We start from the raw sequence: 19,898 nt of genomic DNA on the forward strand, positions 1-19,898 counted from the left end.
GGCTGGAAATCCTCCCCCTCCGTTTCTTTTTTTTTTTTCCAAAAGAAGGAACAGAGAAGGGGGCCAGGTGAGGATATTCCCTCAAAGGCCCACTCCTCTGTTCTTAACGCTACCTTGCTAACGTGGGAAATGGTGAATAGTATGGAAAAAAAATATATATTTATATGTATATTCTATATTTGATTGCCATTTCTCACGTCAGTGAGGTAGCAACAGGAAACATGCAAAGAATGGCCCATCCACTCATATGCACATATATATATATATATATATATATATATATATATATGTAGGTTTGCGGCAGGGGTGTGTGATGTCTCCATGGTTGTTTAATTTGTTTATGGATGGGGTTGTTAGGGAGGTAAATGCAAGAGTCCTGGAAAGAGGGGCAAGTATGAAGTCTGTTGGGGATGAGAGAGCTTGGGAAGTGAGTCAGTTGTTGTTTGCTGATGATACAGCGCTGGTGGCTGATTCATGTGTGAAACTGCAGAAGCTGGTGACTGAGTTTGGTAAAGTGTGTGGAAGAAGAAAGTTAAGAGTAAATGTGAATAAGAGCAAGGTTATTAGGTACAGTAGGGTTGAGGGTCAAGTCAATTGGGAGGTGAGTTTGAATGGAGAAAAACTGGAGGAAGTGAAGTGTTTTAGATATCTGGGAGTGGATCTGTCAGCGGATGGAACCATGGAAGCGGAGGTGGATCATAGGGTGGGGGAGGGGGCGAAAATTTTGGGAGCCTTGAAAAATGTGTGGAAGTCGAGAACATTATCTCGGAAAGCAAAAATGGGTATGTTTGAAGGAATAGTGGTTCCAACAATGTTGTATGGTTGCGAGGCGTGGGCTATGGATAGAGTTGTGCGCAGGAGGATGGACGTGCTGGAAATGAGATGTTTGAGGAAAATGTGTGGTGTGAGGTGGTTTGATCGAGTAAGTAACGTAAGGGTAAGAGAGATGTGTGGAAATAAAAAGAGCGTGGTTGAGAGAGCAGAAGAGGGTGTTTTGAAATGGTTTGGGCACATGGAGAGAATGAGTGAGGAAAGATTGACCAAGAGGATATATGTGTCGGAGGTGGAGGGAACGAGGAGAAGAGGGAGACCAAATTGGAGGTGGAAAGATGGAGTGAAAAAGATTTTGTGTGATCGGGGCCTGAACATGCAGGAGGGTGAAAGGAGGGCAAGGAATAGAGTGAATTGGAGCGATGTGGTATACAGGGGTTGACGTGCTGTCAGTGGATTGAGTCGGGGCATGTGAAGCGTCTGGGGTAAACCATGGAAAGCTGTGTAGGTATGTATATTTGCGTGTGTGGACGTGTGTATGTACATGTGTATGGGGGGGGGGGCCATTTCTTTCGTCTGTTTCCTTCCGCTACCTCGCAGACGCGGGAGACAGCGACAAAGTATAAAAAAAAAAAAAAAAAAAAAAAAAATATATATATATATATATATATATATATATATATATATATATACAAATTGGAGGTGGAAAGATGGATTGAAGAAGATTTTGAGCTATCGGGGCCTGACCATGCATGAGGGTGAAAGGCGTGCAAGGAATAGAGTGAATTGGAACGATGTGGTATAACGGGGTCAACGTGCTGTCAATGGATTGAACCAGGGCATGTGAAGCCTCTGGGGTAAACTATGGAAAGATTTGTGGGGCCTGGATGTGGAAAGGGAACTGTGGTTTCGGTGCATTATACATGACAGCTAGAGACTGAGTGTGAACGAATGTGGCCTTTGTTGTCTTTTCCTAGCGCTACCTCGCACACGTGTGGGGGGAGGGAGCTGTCATTTCATGTGTGGTGGGGTGGCGACAGGAATGAATAAGAGCAGACAGTATGAATTATGTATATGTGTATATATGTATATGTCAGTGTGTGTATATATAAATGTATACGTTGAGATGTATAGGTATGTATATGTGCATGTGTGAACGTGTATGTATATTCGTGTATGTGGGTGGGTTGGGCCATTCTTTCATCTGTTTCCTTGCACTACCTCCTTAACGCAGGAGACAGCAACAAAGTATAATGAATATATACATAATATATTCATCTATCATACTTTGTCGCTGTCTCCCGTGTCAGCGAGGTAGCGTAAGGAAACAGACGAAAGAATGGCCCAACCCACCCACATACACATGCATATACATACGTATCCACTAACACACATATACATACCTATACATCTCAACGTATACATATATGTACACACAGTCATATACATATATACACATGTACATAATTCATACTGTCTGCCCTTATTCATTCCCGTCGCCACCCCACCACACATGACATGACAACCCCCTCCCCCTGCTTGTGCGCGAGGTAGCACTAGGAAAAGACAATAAAGCTCACATTCGTTCACACTCTAGCCGACATGTATAATGCACCGAAACCATAGTTCCCTTTCCACATCCAGGCCCCACAAAACTTTCCATGGTTTACCCCAGACACTTCACGTGCCCTGATTCAATCCACTGACAGCACGTCGACCCCAGTATACCACATCATTCCTATTCACTCATTCCTTGCCTGCTTTTCACCCTCCTGCATGTTCAGGCCCTGATCACTCAGAATCTTTTTCACTCCATCTTTCCACCTCCAATTTGGTCTCCCACTTCTCCTCGCTCCCTCCACCTCTGACACATATATCCTCTTTGTCAATCTTTCCTCACTCAGTTTCTCGACGTGACCAAACCATTTCAGAACACCCTTTTCTGTTCTCTCAACCACACTCTTTTTATCACCACACATCTCCCTTACCCTTTCATTACTTACTCGATCAAACCACTTCACACCACATATTGTCCTCAAACATCTCATTTCCAACACATCCACCCTCCTCCGCACGACTCTATCTATAGCCCACACCTCGCAACCATATAACACTGTCGGAATCACTATTCCTTCAAACATATATATATGTGGGAGTGGATTTGGCAGCAGATGGAACCATGGAAGCGGATGTGGAGGAGGAGGCGAAAGTTCTGGGAGCGTTGAAAATGTGAGGAAGTCGAGAACATTATCTCGGAAAGCAAAAATGTGTATGTCTGAAGGAAAAGTGGTTCCAACGATGTTATATGTTTACGAGGCGTGGGCTATAGATAAAGTTGTGCGCAGGAGGGTGGATGTGCTGGAAATGAGATGTTTGAGGACAATATGTGGTGTGAGGTGGTTTGATCGAGTAAGTAATAACAGGATAAGAGATGTGTGGTAATAAAAAGAGTGTGGTTGAGAGAGCAGAAGAGGGTGTTTTGAAATGGTTTGGTCACATGGAGAGAATGAGTGAGGAAAGATTGACCAAGAGGATATGTGTGTCAGAGGTGGAGGGAACGAGGAGAAGTGGGAGACCCAATTGAAGGTGGAAAGATGGAGTGAAAAAGATTTTGAGTGATTGGGGCCTGAACATGCAGGAGGGTGAAAGTCGTGCAAGGAATAGAGTGAATTGGAACAATGTGATATACTGGGGTCGACGTGCTGTCAATGGATTGAACCAGGGCATGTGAAGCATCTGGGGTAAACCATGGAAAGTTCTGTGGGGCCTGGATGGGGAAAGGGAGCTGTGGTTTCAGTGCATTATACATGACAGTTAGAGACTTAGTGTGAATGAATGTGGCCTTTCTTGTCTTTTCCTAACGCTACCTCACACACATGCGGGGGGAGGGGGTTGTTATTTCATGTGTGGCGTGGTGGCGATGGGCATGAATAAAGGCAGACAGTATGAATTATGTACATGTGTATATATGTATATGTCTGTGTGTGTATATGTATAAGTTGAGATGTATAGATATGTATATTTGCATGTGTGGACATGTATGTATATACATGTGGGTGGGTTGGGCCATCCTTTCGTCTGTTTTCTTGCGCTATATTGCTGACGCGGGAGACAGCGACAAAGTAAAATAATAAATATATATATATATATATATATATATATATATATATATATATATATATATATATATATATATATTCTTTCTTTCTTTCAAATTATTCGCCATTTCCCGCATTATATATATATATATATATATATATATATATATATATATATATATATATATATATATATTCCCTGGGGATAGGGGAGAAAGAATACTTCCCACGTATTCCCTGTGTGTCGTAGAAGGCGACTAAAAGGGAACGGAGCGGGGGGCTGGAAATCCTCCCCCCTTTTTTTTTTTAATTTTCCAAAAGAAGGAACAGAGAAGAGGTCCAGGTGAGGATATTCCCTCAAAGGCCCAGTCCTCTGTTCTTAACGCTACCTCGCTATCGCGGGAAATAGCGAATAGTATGAAAAAAATATATATATATATATATATATATATATATATATATATATATATATATATATATATTTTTTTTTCATACTATATATATATATATATATATATATATATATATATATATATATATATATATATATATATATACGCATGTACATATTCATACTTCCTGCCTTCAGCCATTCCTGGCGCTACCCCATCCCACAGCACTGCTACCTCCAGCTTAACTAAGGTAGTGCCAGGAAAAGACAAAAATGGCCACATTTGTTCACACTCAGTCTAGCTATCACACGTAATTCACCAAAACCACATCTCCCTATCCACATCTAGGCCCCACGGACCTTAACATGGTTCATCCAGCTCCTTTTCCACATCTAGGCCCCACGGACCATAACATGGTTTATCCAAGACATTCCACAAGCCCTGGTTCAGTTCACTAACAGGACATCGATCCTGGTATACCACTTCATTCCAATTCACTCTATTCCTTACACACCTATCATCCTCCAGTATCTTCAGGCCCCTATCACTCAAAATCTTTTTCAATGATTCTTCCACCTCCAATTTGGTCTCCTGCTTCTCCTGACACATATATCCTCTTTGTCAACCTTTCCTCACTCATTCTCTCCATATGTCCAAACCATTTCAACACACCCTCTTCTGCTCTCTCAACCACACACTTTTTATTTCCATACATCTCTCTTACCCTTTCATTATCTATATCTATCTATAGCCCATGCCTCACAATCATATAATATTGTTTGAACTACACCATATAATGCTGTTGGAACTACTACTGCTTCAAACACCCACTTTTGCTCTTCGAGATAACATTCTCTCCTTCCACACATTCTTCATCGCTCCCAGAGCCTTTGCCCCCTCCCCCATACTGTGACTCGCTTCTGCTTCCATGGTTCTGTTCCATTCACTGATAAGTCCACTCCCATATATCTCAAATACTTCACTTCCTCCAACCTTTCTCAATTCAAACTTACATCCCAAATCTTTAAGCATCTTTCACTATATCATTCCAACTTCTTGGTTTCCCCCTTTTCCTTGTTCCCTTAACTTCCAATATGTAAACCTATACCCTTTTGGTTATTTTCTAACTCATCCTCTCATATGGCCAAATAATCTCAGCACAGGATACCTCAATGGGGACAGGACAGAACATCTCAGTGGGATACAAGAAATCTGGTCAAGTTAAATTCTTCCAAGACCAAGTTTCAACCCATCTCTCAATCGAAAACTCAAACCTTTCCACTTTCCTCTGACGGGTCTGTAATTTCACCTTTCGACTCTATGAACATACTTAGTATTACTGTAACATCCACTCTATCTTGGAAACCAACTTACTTTATCCTGTGTACGCCTTTCACCCTCGTACACTTCAAGCCTCAAGCACTCAAAACATTTTTTACACCATCCTTCCATCTCTTATCTGATTTCCCTTTTCTCCTTGTCTTCTCCACTTCTGCATAAACCATTTCAGCACACCCTCTTCAAATCTCTCAACCATACTCTTCTTATTACCACACCTCTCTCTTAACCTTACATTACTTCCTTGATCAAACCATCTCATACCACATGTCCTTAAACATTTCATTTCCACCACATCCATCCTCCTATGCACTTCCTCATCAACAGTCCATGCCTCAATTCCATACAACATCGCTGAGACTACTATACCTTCAAACATACCAATGCTTGCAGATATTTTGTCCCCACTCATCCACCCTATAACACTTCTGCATCCATGGTTCCATTCATTGCCATGTCCACTACCAGATATCAAAACACTTCACTTTCAAATTTTTTCCATTCAAACTCACACAACCACTAATCTGTCCCTATGCACCGCTAAATAAAATAACCCTTCTTTTACTTACATTTACACTAAACTTCCTCTCGTTCTTTTTGTGATTTGTGTGTCCCTCTGCACTGCTAAATACTATAACCCTTCTTTTACTTACATTTACTCTGAACTTCCTCTCGTTCTTTTTGTGATTCGTGTGTCCCTCTGCACTGCTAAATACTATAACCCTTCTTTTACTTACATTTACTCTGAACTTCCTCTCATTCTTTTTTGTGAGTAGTTTGCAAGTGTATGGCACTTAAGGGCTGGCCAAGACTCATCACTCAGTATCCACTGTTCTTTGTCAAGCATGATAAATATTCTTTCATTCTCTCTCAGCATTCAGTGTTTAGCATATATAAATATCATCGAATGATCAGTTACATACAAATATGAAATGAAAATACAATTTAAAACTGAAAACACCACAAACATGAATAGATTGTAAACAACTGTGGGCAAGTGACACTACCAGCCACCTGGTTCCCCTTGGATGTGGGATCCAGGGTGCCATGCCAGGTTGGCTCAAACCAATAACCTTGGCAAAAATAAAAAACAAATATATGTAGTTCCCCTTAGGAAAATCTGACTCAAAGTTCGTTCGACCTCAAAAGCCAAAAATGTTAATGATCGTCCCAGTTATCTCAATATATGTAATAGTAATGAATACATCCAACTATATTGCTTAAAATTCCGGCTGCAAACCACCAGTTCCATCTATTCCGAAATAACTACTACACAGAAGAAATATATAATGCATCATCATAAAGCAACAAAAGTCCAAGGATGGCCAGTTTCACATTTCTTCTGCCTAATAAATACAAAAATTTAAATTCATACAATTCAGTAATTGTGCAAGATGTACATGATACAATACACTGACAAAGATACTTACCTTTTGCTGAGTCTGAACATTCTGAGGCATTTTGTACAGTTGTTGCAGTTGCTGCTGACACTGCTGGATTTCGAGGGAGAGGTTCATCTGAGGTTGCACAGGACGAGGTCCTTGTGTTGCCATCCCAGGCCCTCCCACAGCACCTTGTGGCATTCTCAAGGGACCTCCAGTTGCCATTCCAGGACCCATGGGAGTTTGAGGGTGCAAACCTGGTCCCATCTGTCCTACTGATCCTATCTGGCCAGGAGGCATCTGACCAGATGAACCAGTAGGTACTTGCCCAGGTGGACCAGTAGCTCTTTGTCCTGGGGAGCAAGCGGATATCTGCACCCCTGGTCCAACAGACAATTGGTTTGCCTGTCCTGGGGTACGAGGAGCCCGCAACGTTAGTTGGCCAGGTGTCCTAGGAGTCATCTGCCCAGTACTGTTGTGCTGCATCTGGCTAGGACCATGCTGCATTTGGTTTGGACCATGCTGCATTTGGCTTGGACCATTATGCTGCAACTGGTTAGAACCACCTTGTGGTCTCTGGCCAGGACCATTAAGTGGCACTTGGCCAGGACCACCATGTGGCATATGGTTAGAACCATGCTGCATCTGCCCACAACCACTATGCTGCATTTGGCTGGAACCACTATGCGACATCTGGTTAGGACTACTATGCTGTACCTGGACAGGACCCCCATGTGCCATCTGGGTGGGACCACCAGGCTGCATCTGGCTAGGACCCCCAGGTTGCATCTGGCTAGGACCATCAGGTTGCATCTGGCTGGGACCACCAGGCTGCATCTGGGCAGGACCACCAGGCTGCATCTGGGCGGGACCACCAGGCTGCAAAAGGTTTGGACCACCAGGCTGCATCTGGTTGGGACCACCTGGCTGCATCTGGCTAGGACCAACAGGATGCATTTGGCTGGGACCACCAGGATGCATCTGAGCAGGACCCCCATGAAGAATTTGAGTGGGACCACTAGGCTGCATCTGAGTGGGACCATTTGGCTGCATTTGGTTTGGACCACCAGACTGAACTTTGGTGGGACCCCCAGGCTGAACCTGGGTGGGACCACCTGGCTGCACCTGGGTGGGACCACTTGATGGAACCTGACCAGGAGGTACTGGGCCTGGACCACCAGGAGGTACCTGACCAGAACCACTATGAGCCAACTGTCCCTGTGAAATTTGTCCCTGGGGGCCATAGGTACATGGTCCCATCATTCTGTACCCTGGTTGTCCTAAAGGCTGTTGAGGATATGCACCATGGGGTCCATGTGGGCCAGAATATCTCATTATGCCTGACCCCTGGGGGCCACATGGAGATATCCCAGAAGCATTAGGTAGACTGCCTGTTGGCATACTGTTAGGCGTCCTTGCATTGGTGGGTATGCCATTAGAAGTCACTGTATTAGGTAACATGCCATTCTGAGACATGACACTTGTTGGCACACTTCCTGGGGCACTGGAAGTTGTAGGCACGTTGGTGGGTGCTGAGGGCTGTTGGTGCTGTGTAATTGAAGTCGTTTGTGTGGGCCCATTAACTGATGATGCTAGTGTTGTGATAGGCCCAACAGAGGCCTGCACCTGAATACTTTCACTAATACACTCACTCTTTGACACACTATTTACTGCACTATTCACTATATTGCTATTAACACACTGAGTTGACACTGGTCCATTACTTTGAGAAACACACACACTTGATGTACTAGTGCTAGGAGTCAAATTACTATCACTAACATTAGAAATACTGTCAGGCAATGAGGAGTCTTGTCCTTGCTGGGCTGATACAGGTGATTGCTGTTGATTCATGGGATGTGTGGGCCTCTGTCCTGGCAAGGTACCTTGTATATAGCTGCCTGGTTGAACATAACTTTGCTGGGTCATAGGCCGTGCCTGTTGCCACTGTTGAGGGGATACTGGGGGTCGTGCAACAACAGGCCCTAGTCCTGGGGACATGGGAGGTCTAACAGAACCAGGCCCTAAACCTGGAGACGTAGGAGGCCTAGCATACCCAGGTCCTAAACCTGGAGACATGGGAGGCCTAGTAGTAGGCCCCAGACCTGGGCTCATAGGAGTGCCCATTGAAGGTCTACTACCCATACCTGGAGACATAGGAGCTCTGGTTCCCATTGGACTTGGCACACCTGAGGATGCAGTATAGTGCCCTGGGGACTGCATGGGCTGGGTAGGGGTAGTGGAGCGTTGGTTGGTGGGTGTGTTTCTACCGGCTATACCAGTTGGTTTTACCATGTTTTCCAGTTGCTGCAAACTAGTACCTGGCCCACCACCTAATGCAGGAACTGGTGATACACTTGATGTTGGAGGCATTGAAGCTGGTGAAGACACTGGAGTGGCCATACCTAGATTGGAGTTTGGGCGAGGATGTGGTGACATACTACGAGGCATAGGAGACATCTGTGGCCGTGGAGATGGTTGTGGATGAGGTGACATTTGTGGAGAAGCTTGAGAGAAAGGTGTTCTGTAACCTGGAGTGCCATTAGGTACCTGAGAGCCAGGGTATTGGTTCATATCACCCTGAGGTCGTGGACCACCCATCACAGGTTGGCCAGGGTGAGGCTGCTGCTGCTGCTGCTGCCCCCCAATAGGAACTTGGCCCTGAGGATACTGACCTGTCTGATATGGCTGTCTCATGACATACTGCTGAGGCTGGCCAGGTGCAGGGGGTGCCCCTGAATAGGAGCTTATGTTGGGAGAGTTGGAAGCCATTGGTCTCTGGGGATCAAACCCAGCATAAGGGGGTCTTGGTGCACTCGCATAAACTATGCCCTGAGAACCAGGAGGATATCCCTGACCCATACTCTGAGGAGCCATACCCTGGTAATTTTGTGGAATGTTTTGTTGCATAGAACCTCCAATACTACTGTTATTCATACCTTGATTCTGATATGGTGGCATACCTGTTTGTGTGTAACTTGAATGCTGCTGATAGTTGCCAGGTATCTGATTATAAGGATCAGGCTGATTATTCCAGGTTGGAACACCTTGGTTAGGCTGTACAGGTCTTTGGGCATACATTTCTTGTCCAGATGGAGGGCATGAGGGGTACTGACTCCCTTGATACTGGCTCATGGAAGGCTGCTGGCCAGGAGCTCCAGCATATTGGTAACCACCACCAGCACTGGGGCCAGGGTATACAGACTGTGTAGAGGAAGGGGGACCACCACCCAAGCTCATCTTCTGACCAGGTCCCTGAGGTGGTGGCCCCCCAGCCCCAGAGTCTATGCTTGTGTAAGAAGGCTGGGAGTAGCTGTTGAGACCAATCTCTGAAACAGAAACAGCTGTGGGTCCTGAGGGGCCACCAAAAGATTCCCCTCCCAAGTCTAGGTCGCTCAGATCTCCATCTCCAAACAGCCCAGACAGGTTATCCATCCTTAATAAATTAATTTATAAATAATATCAAACACTCATTCTGTCGATGAATCCCATGGTGCGCTACACGCTAGAGGCACAGTCATCCTGGAAAGAAAATAAAACCAGTTGTTAGTCATAAAAAAGGGAAGTAAAGAGTCATAAAAAAACATTAATTACAACCAAAACAGAATATATCAAAGACGTAAAGAATTATGACAATAAAACAATATAATGAAGATGTAAAGAATAAAGACAATGCAATTTTCAAAGAAGCCAAAATTAATACTTATACCATATCAGTACTGATTACTGATTATCATCTCATCTTCAACTAATTTTTTTTTAGTAATCAACATAGCATATGCCTATTGCTGCTATTTCAAATGAAAGGAAAAGTCAAGTCGAACACAGTCAGTTAACTTTCCCGCTTCTATAAGTATCTCATTTTATCTTTTTTTTTTCTTTTCTTTTGGCTCCTGAGATCTGGTTGCTTGTGTGCCCCAACCACTACCTAGACCACACAATATTCTGCAAGCTGCTGCATCATGTGATCAGTGTGTGCCCACTGGCAACTCAAGGGCACGCCATTTGATAACTGTTTCTTTCCCTACACCTCAAAGCTTTGGAACTCTCCACCCTCATATCTTTTCCAATAACTATGACCTGGCACATTTTATGAGAAATTTTTCACTTCCTCCAAAATTCGTAAATACTGTTCCTTGTCCATTCTTTCTTCCTTTCATCAAACCTCTATATTTCAGTGTAGTCCCAGCCTTAAAGTGACTTTTTGTCTACAACTGGAATGAAAAAAAAAAATTCCTGTAAACTCTGATTAACCTTAGGGTGTCATAGATTTTACCTCCGACATTCGTTTTCTTTTAATGTCCAGAACAAAATTTTTCAATTACATATAGCAGAGTACAAGATACACGAAAAGCTGAACTTCAGAACAATTACTATACTCTCATATACAAAACAGACAATATATGATAAACATTCACCAGAAAATGGGCTTGAGGTAGTGGCAGAATGGCATGATGTGGAGTGACAGTTACCAGGAGGGAGAGAAGAGACAATGTGCTTAGTGGAAACCCGACTGACTGTCTCCTCCCTTAAATATCTTGGCGTTTCAGTCCCATGTGCTGCAGCTAATGTGAAAAACTAAATCGAATATTTAGACTCTGAGCTCTTAGAGCTGTTGCAGAGTACAACCATAATCATGGTGCAAATGTCAGAATTGTTAAAATGATGTACTTAGCTCATATTAGGTTATAGCTTACCATGCACCAATTTTGATCCCAAACAACAGCAAAGGTATAAATAATCATACTTAGCTGCCCAAATTCCACTTAAGTACTCTATAAGCTGAAGGAACTTGGTATTCCCAGCATTGAAGACAAAACATTTGAAATCCATTTTATGGCAGAACTGAAACTTCTGTATGGTGATCCTGATAGTGTTGTCTCTAATGAATTGTTAAACCATATGTGCCAAGGTACAAGTGAATCTAAATGGATCCAAATAACAGCAAACCACAAGACAATGTTTGAAGTAACTGTATAAAAGTAGGAAGCAACAGCATTTCCTGCCTCCCTGGCTGATAACTCCCTTTGACATCACTACAATTACTTATGCACCCAAGAATCAAATTACTCATGATCTTCATCTTCAACACTTAGCCAAATACAGTGCTCTGGAACATATACAAAAACTTCAGACTGACAATAACATAACCGAGAGCATCTATACTGACGGTCCTCGTGACTCTGCCACTGGGAGGGCATGCAGTGTTGTCATTGTGATCCAGCCCAATGGTAATAGATTGGAGAAAAATGTTAGACCAAACAACTGGGCATCTACTCTACAAACTGAATTGTTTGCCATTCTTATCACTCTTGGGCAGGTAGAAATCACTACCACAGAGTTTAAATATCTCTGATTCTTTATCTTCACTATTTGCATTTAACACCCTGAGATCAGAATGTAATATGCTGGTCTCTGAAGCCAGACAAATACTCAGACATTATTGATCAAGGGTTTCAAATCAAATTGTTAAGGATTCCCTTGCATATGAGCCTCTGTGACCATGACAAATCTGATGCTTTAGCCAAACTTGCACTTAATAAAGATGTTGAAAACAACATTTGGATGTCAATTAGAAGCCTCAAAACTGTAATAAGAAAGGAACTAAATGACCTTGAAGTATGAATACGAGTTCAGATAAGTGCAAGTACAAACATTCTCCATCACAGTGAAATGTGCAAAGTAAAATGTATATGGAAAAGTAATAAGATCAACAGATTACATAATGTTACAACTGCTAGACTAAGGCTAGGGCACAGGTACTATTGGTGCTCTGACCAATCTGGAGATGTTAATCATGTGAACTGTAAAGTTTGTGGTCAAAGATTTGGACACAAACTGGAACACTATGTCTTCGAATGTGAAAAAATAAGAGCATTTTAGGGACAGATCTAAAAAAAAGAAAAAAAAAAGTAACAAGATACCTGAAATCTTAAGTTTGTATCCACTTTTTACATCTAGTTAGTAAAGCATATCACATGAAACTGCTATGTATGTAACATCTTATGCAATATCAACCCACTGGGATCTGACTAAGACCCTTTGTGACCCCTTTAATCCTTTTGCACCAATGCTCACAGGATGAGCACGGGGTGCACTATAAATTTGCCAGGGTTACCAGCACAAATTCAAAATTTACACAATACATGCTGCACCTATAAACACCCTTGAGACGAACAGCATGTTCACGGTTGAGATCTGCATCATTAAACCCTAAGTCCCCTAAACAGATATTTACATGAGCTGGAAAATGCCTCTTGATTCAAATATATACAGTGACTTTCATGCCTCTATTTCAAGGTTGTGCAAGGAGCATATGTGACTGCTGAGGTGATAGTGTTAAAATTTCTTTCACATTTGATTTTGAAATCTCAGGACCTCCTACACTTACTGTTATATTTAATAATATATCTCCACAATGAGCAACAATATTTGAGAAAAGTTTCATTAAGGGGCCTTCTCTAAATATTAACCCCCTCTTCTTTCTTTTAAAAACAGGCCTGCTGGGCTGGAAACCCAGTGAATCTTGGCTGAATGTGATACTGCTCTTAAGTGTGTCATGGCTGTGTGTGTAATTATCTATTTGTACTATAAGGGAGTCTACACTCATGGGGCCTCATATCTCAAACCTAACAGAAATTTCAAAACTTATGAATGCTGTCCACAATCACTATCTAACAACATACTTTATCCCATTCAAACACTACTCAAACTATAAAAGCACTTCTTTAAAACGACTTTCATTACCCATTAAGTGGAAAACAGTGACTTGATGCAAGACAATGAAGCCAGGAATAGTACTTCAATTATTTTTATTCATCAATAACTAAATCAAAAACACAACTAACATCCCCATTCCAGTACCACTGTTAGTTAAGAGGAACTTTTTACGTACTGACTTGTACGATACAGCATTAGTACTAAACGAAATTAAAATAAATAAAATAGCAGGCCCAAATAAATTTCATCCAGTGACATTGACAGAATGAAGGGAGAGATAAAAACATTAAAGCCCTTGATTGCTCTTTCCAATATGTAACATACTACTGCAAAACTTCATGACTGAGTTAGCCAACGTAACTCCATTACTCAAAAAATGTAATAAGTTCTTGTCTAATAATCACTGCCCAAATAGGTTATGCCTGTGGTTGATAACTTAGGGAAACCATCATTCAAAACTTGATTGTAAATCAATTTAAAGGTTACCAATTACCAATTTGAAAGTTACCAAATCTACTTGATTTCTCATAAGTATGTGTGATGACAGTAAAGTGATTAATGTCATCTCTTAGTTGCCTGACCACTATGATAGGACTGTTGAAGCTCTAGGAAACAAACAAAATGCCAATATGATTTGCAAAGACTTTGCATATGCATCTGATAAATGTGACCATGTTGTCTTAACACATAAAATGCAAAATATAGAAAAAAAAAAAAATGGAAAAAATGGAGATGGATATATGACTTAATAACTAACAGATCAGAAAGTATACTTTTAAACCATAGTAAAATGCTCATTCCCCAAAGAATTGTACTTATGCCCCTCCTGTTCCTCATTTCTATACAGCAGGGTCATGATATAGCACAAGATAGGTACCAAAAAAGTCTGTGCAGTAGTAAATTGCATTATATTCTGATGCTGATTTCCATGTAAATAAGGGTTTTGGGACCATAGGGGGTGTCAAATCATAATTTAAAATTCAAACAATGGAAATAATGCATCAAATAATGCTCAAACTTTCTCCAGGCAAAGGAGAGAGAGAGAGAGAGAGAGAGATTGTCACATCCACATTTCTTTGAGATATGGGATAGGCTAAGCAAGATTTTATTGTATACTATTTCTGAATAAGCAGATGTATAGGTAAGAACTTACTGAAGAGAACTATATAGATTGAACACCTGCAGAGTATAAATAAAATACAATTTACTGTATCATTCTAAAAAAATAAAGGTTTTAACAAATATGATCACTCACCTCGCCTACTTGAATTGTGAATGTTCTCCTGTGCAACCCAAATTTCCATTACTTTTCTAAATGTTACTTATTTCTAGTGCATGAATTAGTCATGAACCTAATACAGAAGTGTGCAGAAAAATAAATGAAAAATACAATTTACTATATCATTTGCCATGTACGACGTAATTTTAACTGAAACAACTTCTCTACACTCCTCTCCCTTAATCGGAAACATTCTAACCTGTACACAGCTGTAATGCCCATATTTTCCTTAAAGTATATCTTTAATGTTGCACTTTATCTAATTTGTTAGTAATGTACGAATTATTCATAAACCTACTAAAAAGAATTGAATTAAAGATGAAAGTTATGGAAAGCAGAGGAAAAAAAGAAACACAAACCAACTCTTTCCTATGACATGCAAACGATGATAGCTACCAATGATACCAGACAGTAGTAACTCCCATCTGAGAAAGGTGTAAACAGGAACCCCAAGAAATGATGGGCACAGAGAATAACCCTAACAATGATGGGTACAGGCAGTAACCCTAGCAATGATGGGGCTCGGTAAATTTTTCCTAATTTTCATTCTGAATATGTAGATAACCATTAGTTCATGCATTAGGTATCAACATACTGAAGAGAAATGTGGATGGAAAAAAATACAATTTACCACATTTACCGAGTCAACTATACATTCTAACCATGAGGCCAACACTTACCTCCTGAACTGCAAATTTTCTAAAGTGTAAACGGCACCATTCATGTTTGTGTTACAGTATTTTCATTTATTCCAGTATTTTTCTCAATATGAATTAGTAAAACATCTACTGAATAAAATCAATGCCATGTATTTTTCTGTATGTGAAATAGGCCTGCACTTGTATTAATTTGTCGTGTGAGGTGGGTGGTGACGAGTATTGTGGGTCTGTGTTAGCAACAAGTGGTGCTGTGGCCGCTTAGTAGCAGCTAAGAAAGACTAGATGATGGGGTGAATGTAATGAGGAAGACGAGCATGGATTATAAGACAAAAATCGTTTATAACTGCACTGAATTTTATTCGTTGTTTACCATGTGTTATTGCTGTATTGTATGAATTAATAACATTCAATTACGAGATTTTTATTTTCCTTCTCAAAATATGAAAGATAAAACTGGTATGCTAATCACAATCACAGTATACTAATCACAAACACAGTAACACCCTCTTTCTTGAGAAATTTATCTACATTACTACACTTCAGCCATCTTGCCACATTTCATCTTATGCAAGGCTTTCATCACCTCTTCTCTTTGCACCACATCCTTGCAATGACTCTCAAACCTCACACATCCCTGCCCCAAATACCCTTTATTTGCCACCTAACAACCACACACATTCAACAGCACTTAAAAGTACCTATCAACAAACACATTCAACAATCCTTCAAAGTACTTACTTCATTTCCTCTTCACCTCTTCATTATCAGTTACCACTTCCCTATTTATGCCCTTCACTGATTCTTCCACTTGTTTTCTTTTTCAAATCTTTTTCCCTTCCAAAATATTTTCTTATCCTCCCTTAAGTTCACTGATACTCTGGTCATCCATCTCTCATTTTTCCTTTTTCATCTGCACCTTTCTCTTGAAATCTTGCCACTTTCTCTTGCTCATCTTCAAACCCCTCACACTCCTTACTCTCATAGCCTTTTCTTTTTCCTTTCTCTAACAGCTTAATTTAGTCATCCCACCACTCCCTACACTTTCTCACCAGCACACCTTTTGCTATTCTAAACTCAATCACTCCTGATATCTAATTACAAAATCCTCTTTTCCAAGCTCACATACTTTCACCACCCTCTTCTTAACCAAATAATTACCTGTTTTCCAAAATCCTTTCCAAATCTTCATCCTTGCCTCCACCAGTTAAGTTAATGATTAGATGTCACACCAGCTGCCCCATCCCAGAACACTGACATCCATGAGTTTCTCAAACATCTGCCAATTAGTATGAAATTCAATAATGGCCACTTACCATCTTTCCTACTCCACATATACTTATGTATGTCCCTCTACTTAAACCTGGTATTCCCAATTACCTGTCCTTTTTTAGCACAGAACTCTACAAGCTGTTCTCCATTTCCATTCACCTCACTGAATACCTATTCCATGCTTCTAAGTTATACCTTCAACTGCCAGACTGCCAGATTACCTACACACACAAGCTGGTGACTGAGTTTGGTAAAGTGTGTGAAAGAAGAAAACTGAGAGTAAATGTGAATAAGAGCAAGGTTATTAGGTACAGTAGGGTTGAGGGACAAGTCAACTGGGAGGTAAGTTTGAATGGAGAAAAACTGGAGGAAGAAGTGTTTTAGATATCTGGGAGAGGATTCTGCAGCGGATGGAACCATGGAAGCAGAAGTGAATCATAGGGTGGGGGAGGGGACGAAAGTTCTAGGAGTGTTGAAAAATGTGTGGAAGTCAAGAACAATATCTTAGAAAGCAAAAATGGGTATGTTTGAAGGAATAGTGGTTCCGACAATGTTATAAGGCTGCGAGGCATGGGCTATAGATAGAGTTGTGTGGAGGAGGGTGGATGTGCTGGAAATGAGATGTTTGAGGACAATATGTGGTGTGAGGTGGTTTGATCGAGTAAGTAATGAAAGGTAAGACAGAAGTGTGGTAATAAAGAGTGTGGTTGAGAGAGCAGAAGAGGGTGTTTTGAAATGGTTTGGTAACATGGAGAGAATGAGTGAGGAAAGATTGACCACAAGAGTATATGTGTCAGAGGTGGAGGGAACGAGAAGTGGGAGACCAAATTGGAGGTGAAAAGATGGAGTGAAAAAGATTTTGAGTGATCGGGGCTTGAACATGCAAGAGGGTAAAAGGCGTGCAAGGAATAGAGTGAATTGGAACGATGTGGTATACAGGGGTAGACGTGCAGTCAATGGATTGAACCAGGGCATGTGAAGTGTCTGGGGTAAACCATGGAAAGTTTTGTGGGGCCTGGATGTGGAAAGGGAGCTGTGGTTTCGGTGCATCATACATGACAGCTAGAGACTGAGTGTGAACGAATGTGGCCTTTGTTGTCTTTTCCTAGCACTACCTCACGCACATGCGGGGGAGGGGTTTTCATTTCATGTGTGGCGGGGTGGCGACAGGAATGAATAAGGGCAGACAGTATGAATTATGTACATGTGTATATATGTATATGTCTGTGTGTGTATATATATGTATACATTGAGATGTATAGGTATGTATATGTGCGTGTCTGGACGTGTATGTATATACAGGTGTATGTGGGTGGGTTGGGCCATTCTTTCATCTGTTTCCTTGTGCTACCTTGCTAACGCGGGAGACAGCGACAATGCAAAATAAAAAAATAAATTATATATATATATATATTTTTTTTTTTTTCATACGATTCGCCATTTCCCGCATTTGCGAGGTAGCGTTAAGAACAGAGGACTGGGCCTTAGAGGGAAAATCCTCACCTGGCCCCCTTCTCTGTTCCTTCTTTTGGAAAATTAAAAAAAAAAAAACGAGAGGGGAGGATTTCCAGCCACCCGCTCCCTCCCCTTTTAGTCGCCTTCTACGACACGCAGGGAATACGTGGGAAGTATTCTTTCTCCCCTATCCCCAGGGATATAAAGGAACAGAGGGGGCCAGGTGAGAATATTCCAAAAAAGGCCCAGTCCTCTGTTCTTAGCGCTACCTCGCTAACGCCGGAAATGGAGAATAGTTTAAAATATATATATATATATATATATATATATATATATATATATATATATATATATATATATATATATATACACATATATATACATATCAACATATCCACATATATTCATTACATAAGTACATATTCACACTTGCTTGCCTTCAATCCATTTCTGGCACCACACCACAAGAAACAGCATTGCTGCCCCCTACTTCAGCAAGGTAGTGCCAAGAAAACAGAAAAAAGGCTACAATCATTCATGCTCAGTCTCTAGCTGCCATGTGCAATGCACTGAAACCACACCTTCCTATCCACACCCAGGCCCTACAGACCTTTCCATGGTTTACTCCTGACATTTCACATGCCCTGGTTCAGTCCACTGACAGCATGGCACCCCAGGTATACCACATTGTTCCAATTCACTATTCCATGCATGGCTCTCACCCTCCAGGAGACCCTTCTATCTTTGCAAAGCTCCTGCAGTGCTCAGGAAGCCGGCCACATCAATTCACTATCCCATGCATGCCTCTCACCCTCCAGGAGACCCTTCTCTCTTTGCAAAGCTCTTGCAGTGCTTGGGAAGCTGGCCACATCCACTAGTTGGAATCATAGGTCATAAAAAAGTAAATCAATATGCATAGAGCACTAAGCAACCGAGTAGAGAGTGAATGTTGTCTTCGTTGAGGTAGGTGCATTGGAGGCATGAATGGACATGATATGTTGAAAGTGTTTGTTGTGTTATAAGGTTGACTGACATCCTGAGCACAGGCAGTAAAGTGTGGCTTGTGTTGTATGGGTAGAGCGGCTTCTGGCATGTGTATCTCTAGTGGGTTGGTGTTTAAGACTGAGTTGGGAGGGTGGTCGTTTTCATGCTTGTCTGGTATTTCAAGTGTGCATGTGTTCTGACAGCATTACTTTTGTTGGGTGGGGAATCTGTGAGTAGAGCTTGCTGAAATGAGGTAGTGTTAAACATATTACATATACTTGTGGGTGTGTAGCTAGTTATACAGTATTTTGTTTTGGAGAAGTTCTATGCTGTTGCATACAAATAAGTGCCAAACATGTTGAGGTGGGTTTAGTGCTGGGAGAATTTTTGTTTCATTGTGTATGTGCTGAGTGTCTGTGGTTGCTAAGCAGCAAGTGACTGTTCCAAGTGCAACACTGAAGAGGTGTTTGTTGAGGATGTTAATGGTACACTGAGGGTACTTAAGAGTGAGTGAGTGAGTGAGTGTGCGTGTGTGCGCGCATGGGGGTTAA

The 19,898-nt window shown here is 41.5% G+C and overlaps 1 protein-coding gene across 12 annotated transcripts in view; it reads right to left on the reverse strand.

Moving 5' to 3' along the window:
- The window catches only part of LOC139746484 (uncharacterized), a 313,137-nt gene that overhangs the window by 136,822 nt on the left and 156,417 nt on the right, over positions 1-19,898 (reverse strand). For all 12 annotated transcript variants that reach the window (XR_011712164.1, XM_071657756.1, XM_071657763.1 and 9 more), the window contains one exon: positions 7,030-10,503. Coding sequence is in view for 11 of the 12 variants with exons in the window: in XM_071657756.1 (XP_071513857.1) it covers positions 7,030-10,416 (3,387 nt within the window). In the remaining variant the exon portion in view is untranslated. The remainder of the gene's footprint in view (positions 1-7,029; positions 10,504-19,898) is intronic.

This window comes from Panulirus ornatus, chromosome 65 (assembly GCF_036320965.1).
Source record: "Panulirus ornatus isolate Po-2019 chromosome 65, ASM3632096v1, whole genome shotgun sequence".
Taxonomy (NCBI): domain Eukaryota; kingdom Metazoa; phylum Arthropoda; class Malacostraca; order Decapoda; family Palinuridae; genus Panulirus; species Panulirus ornatus.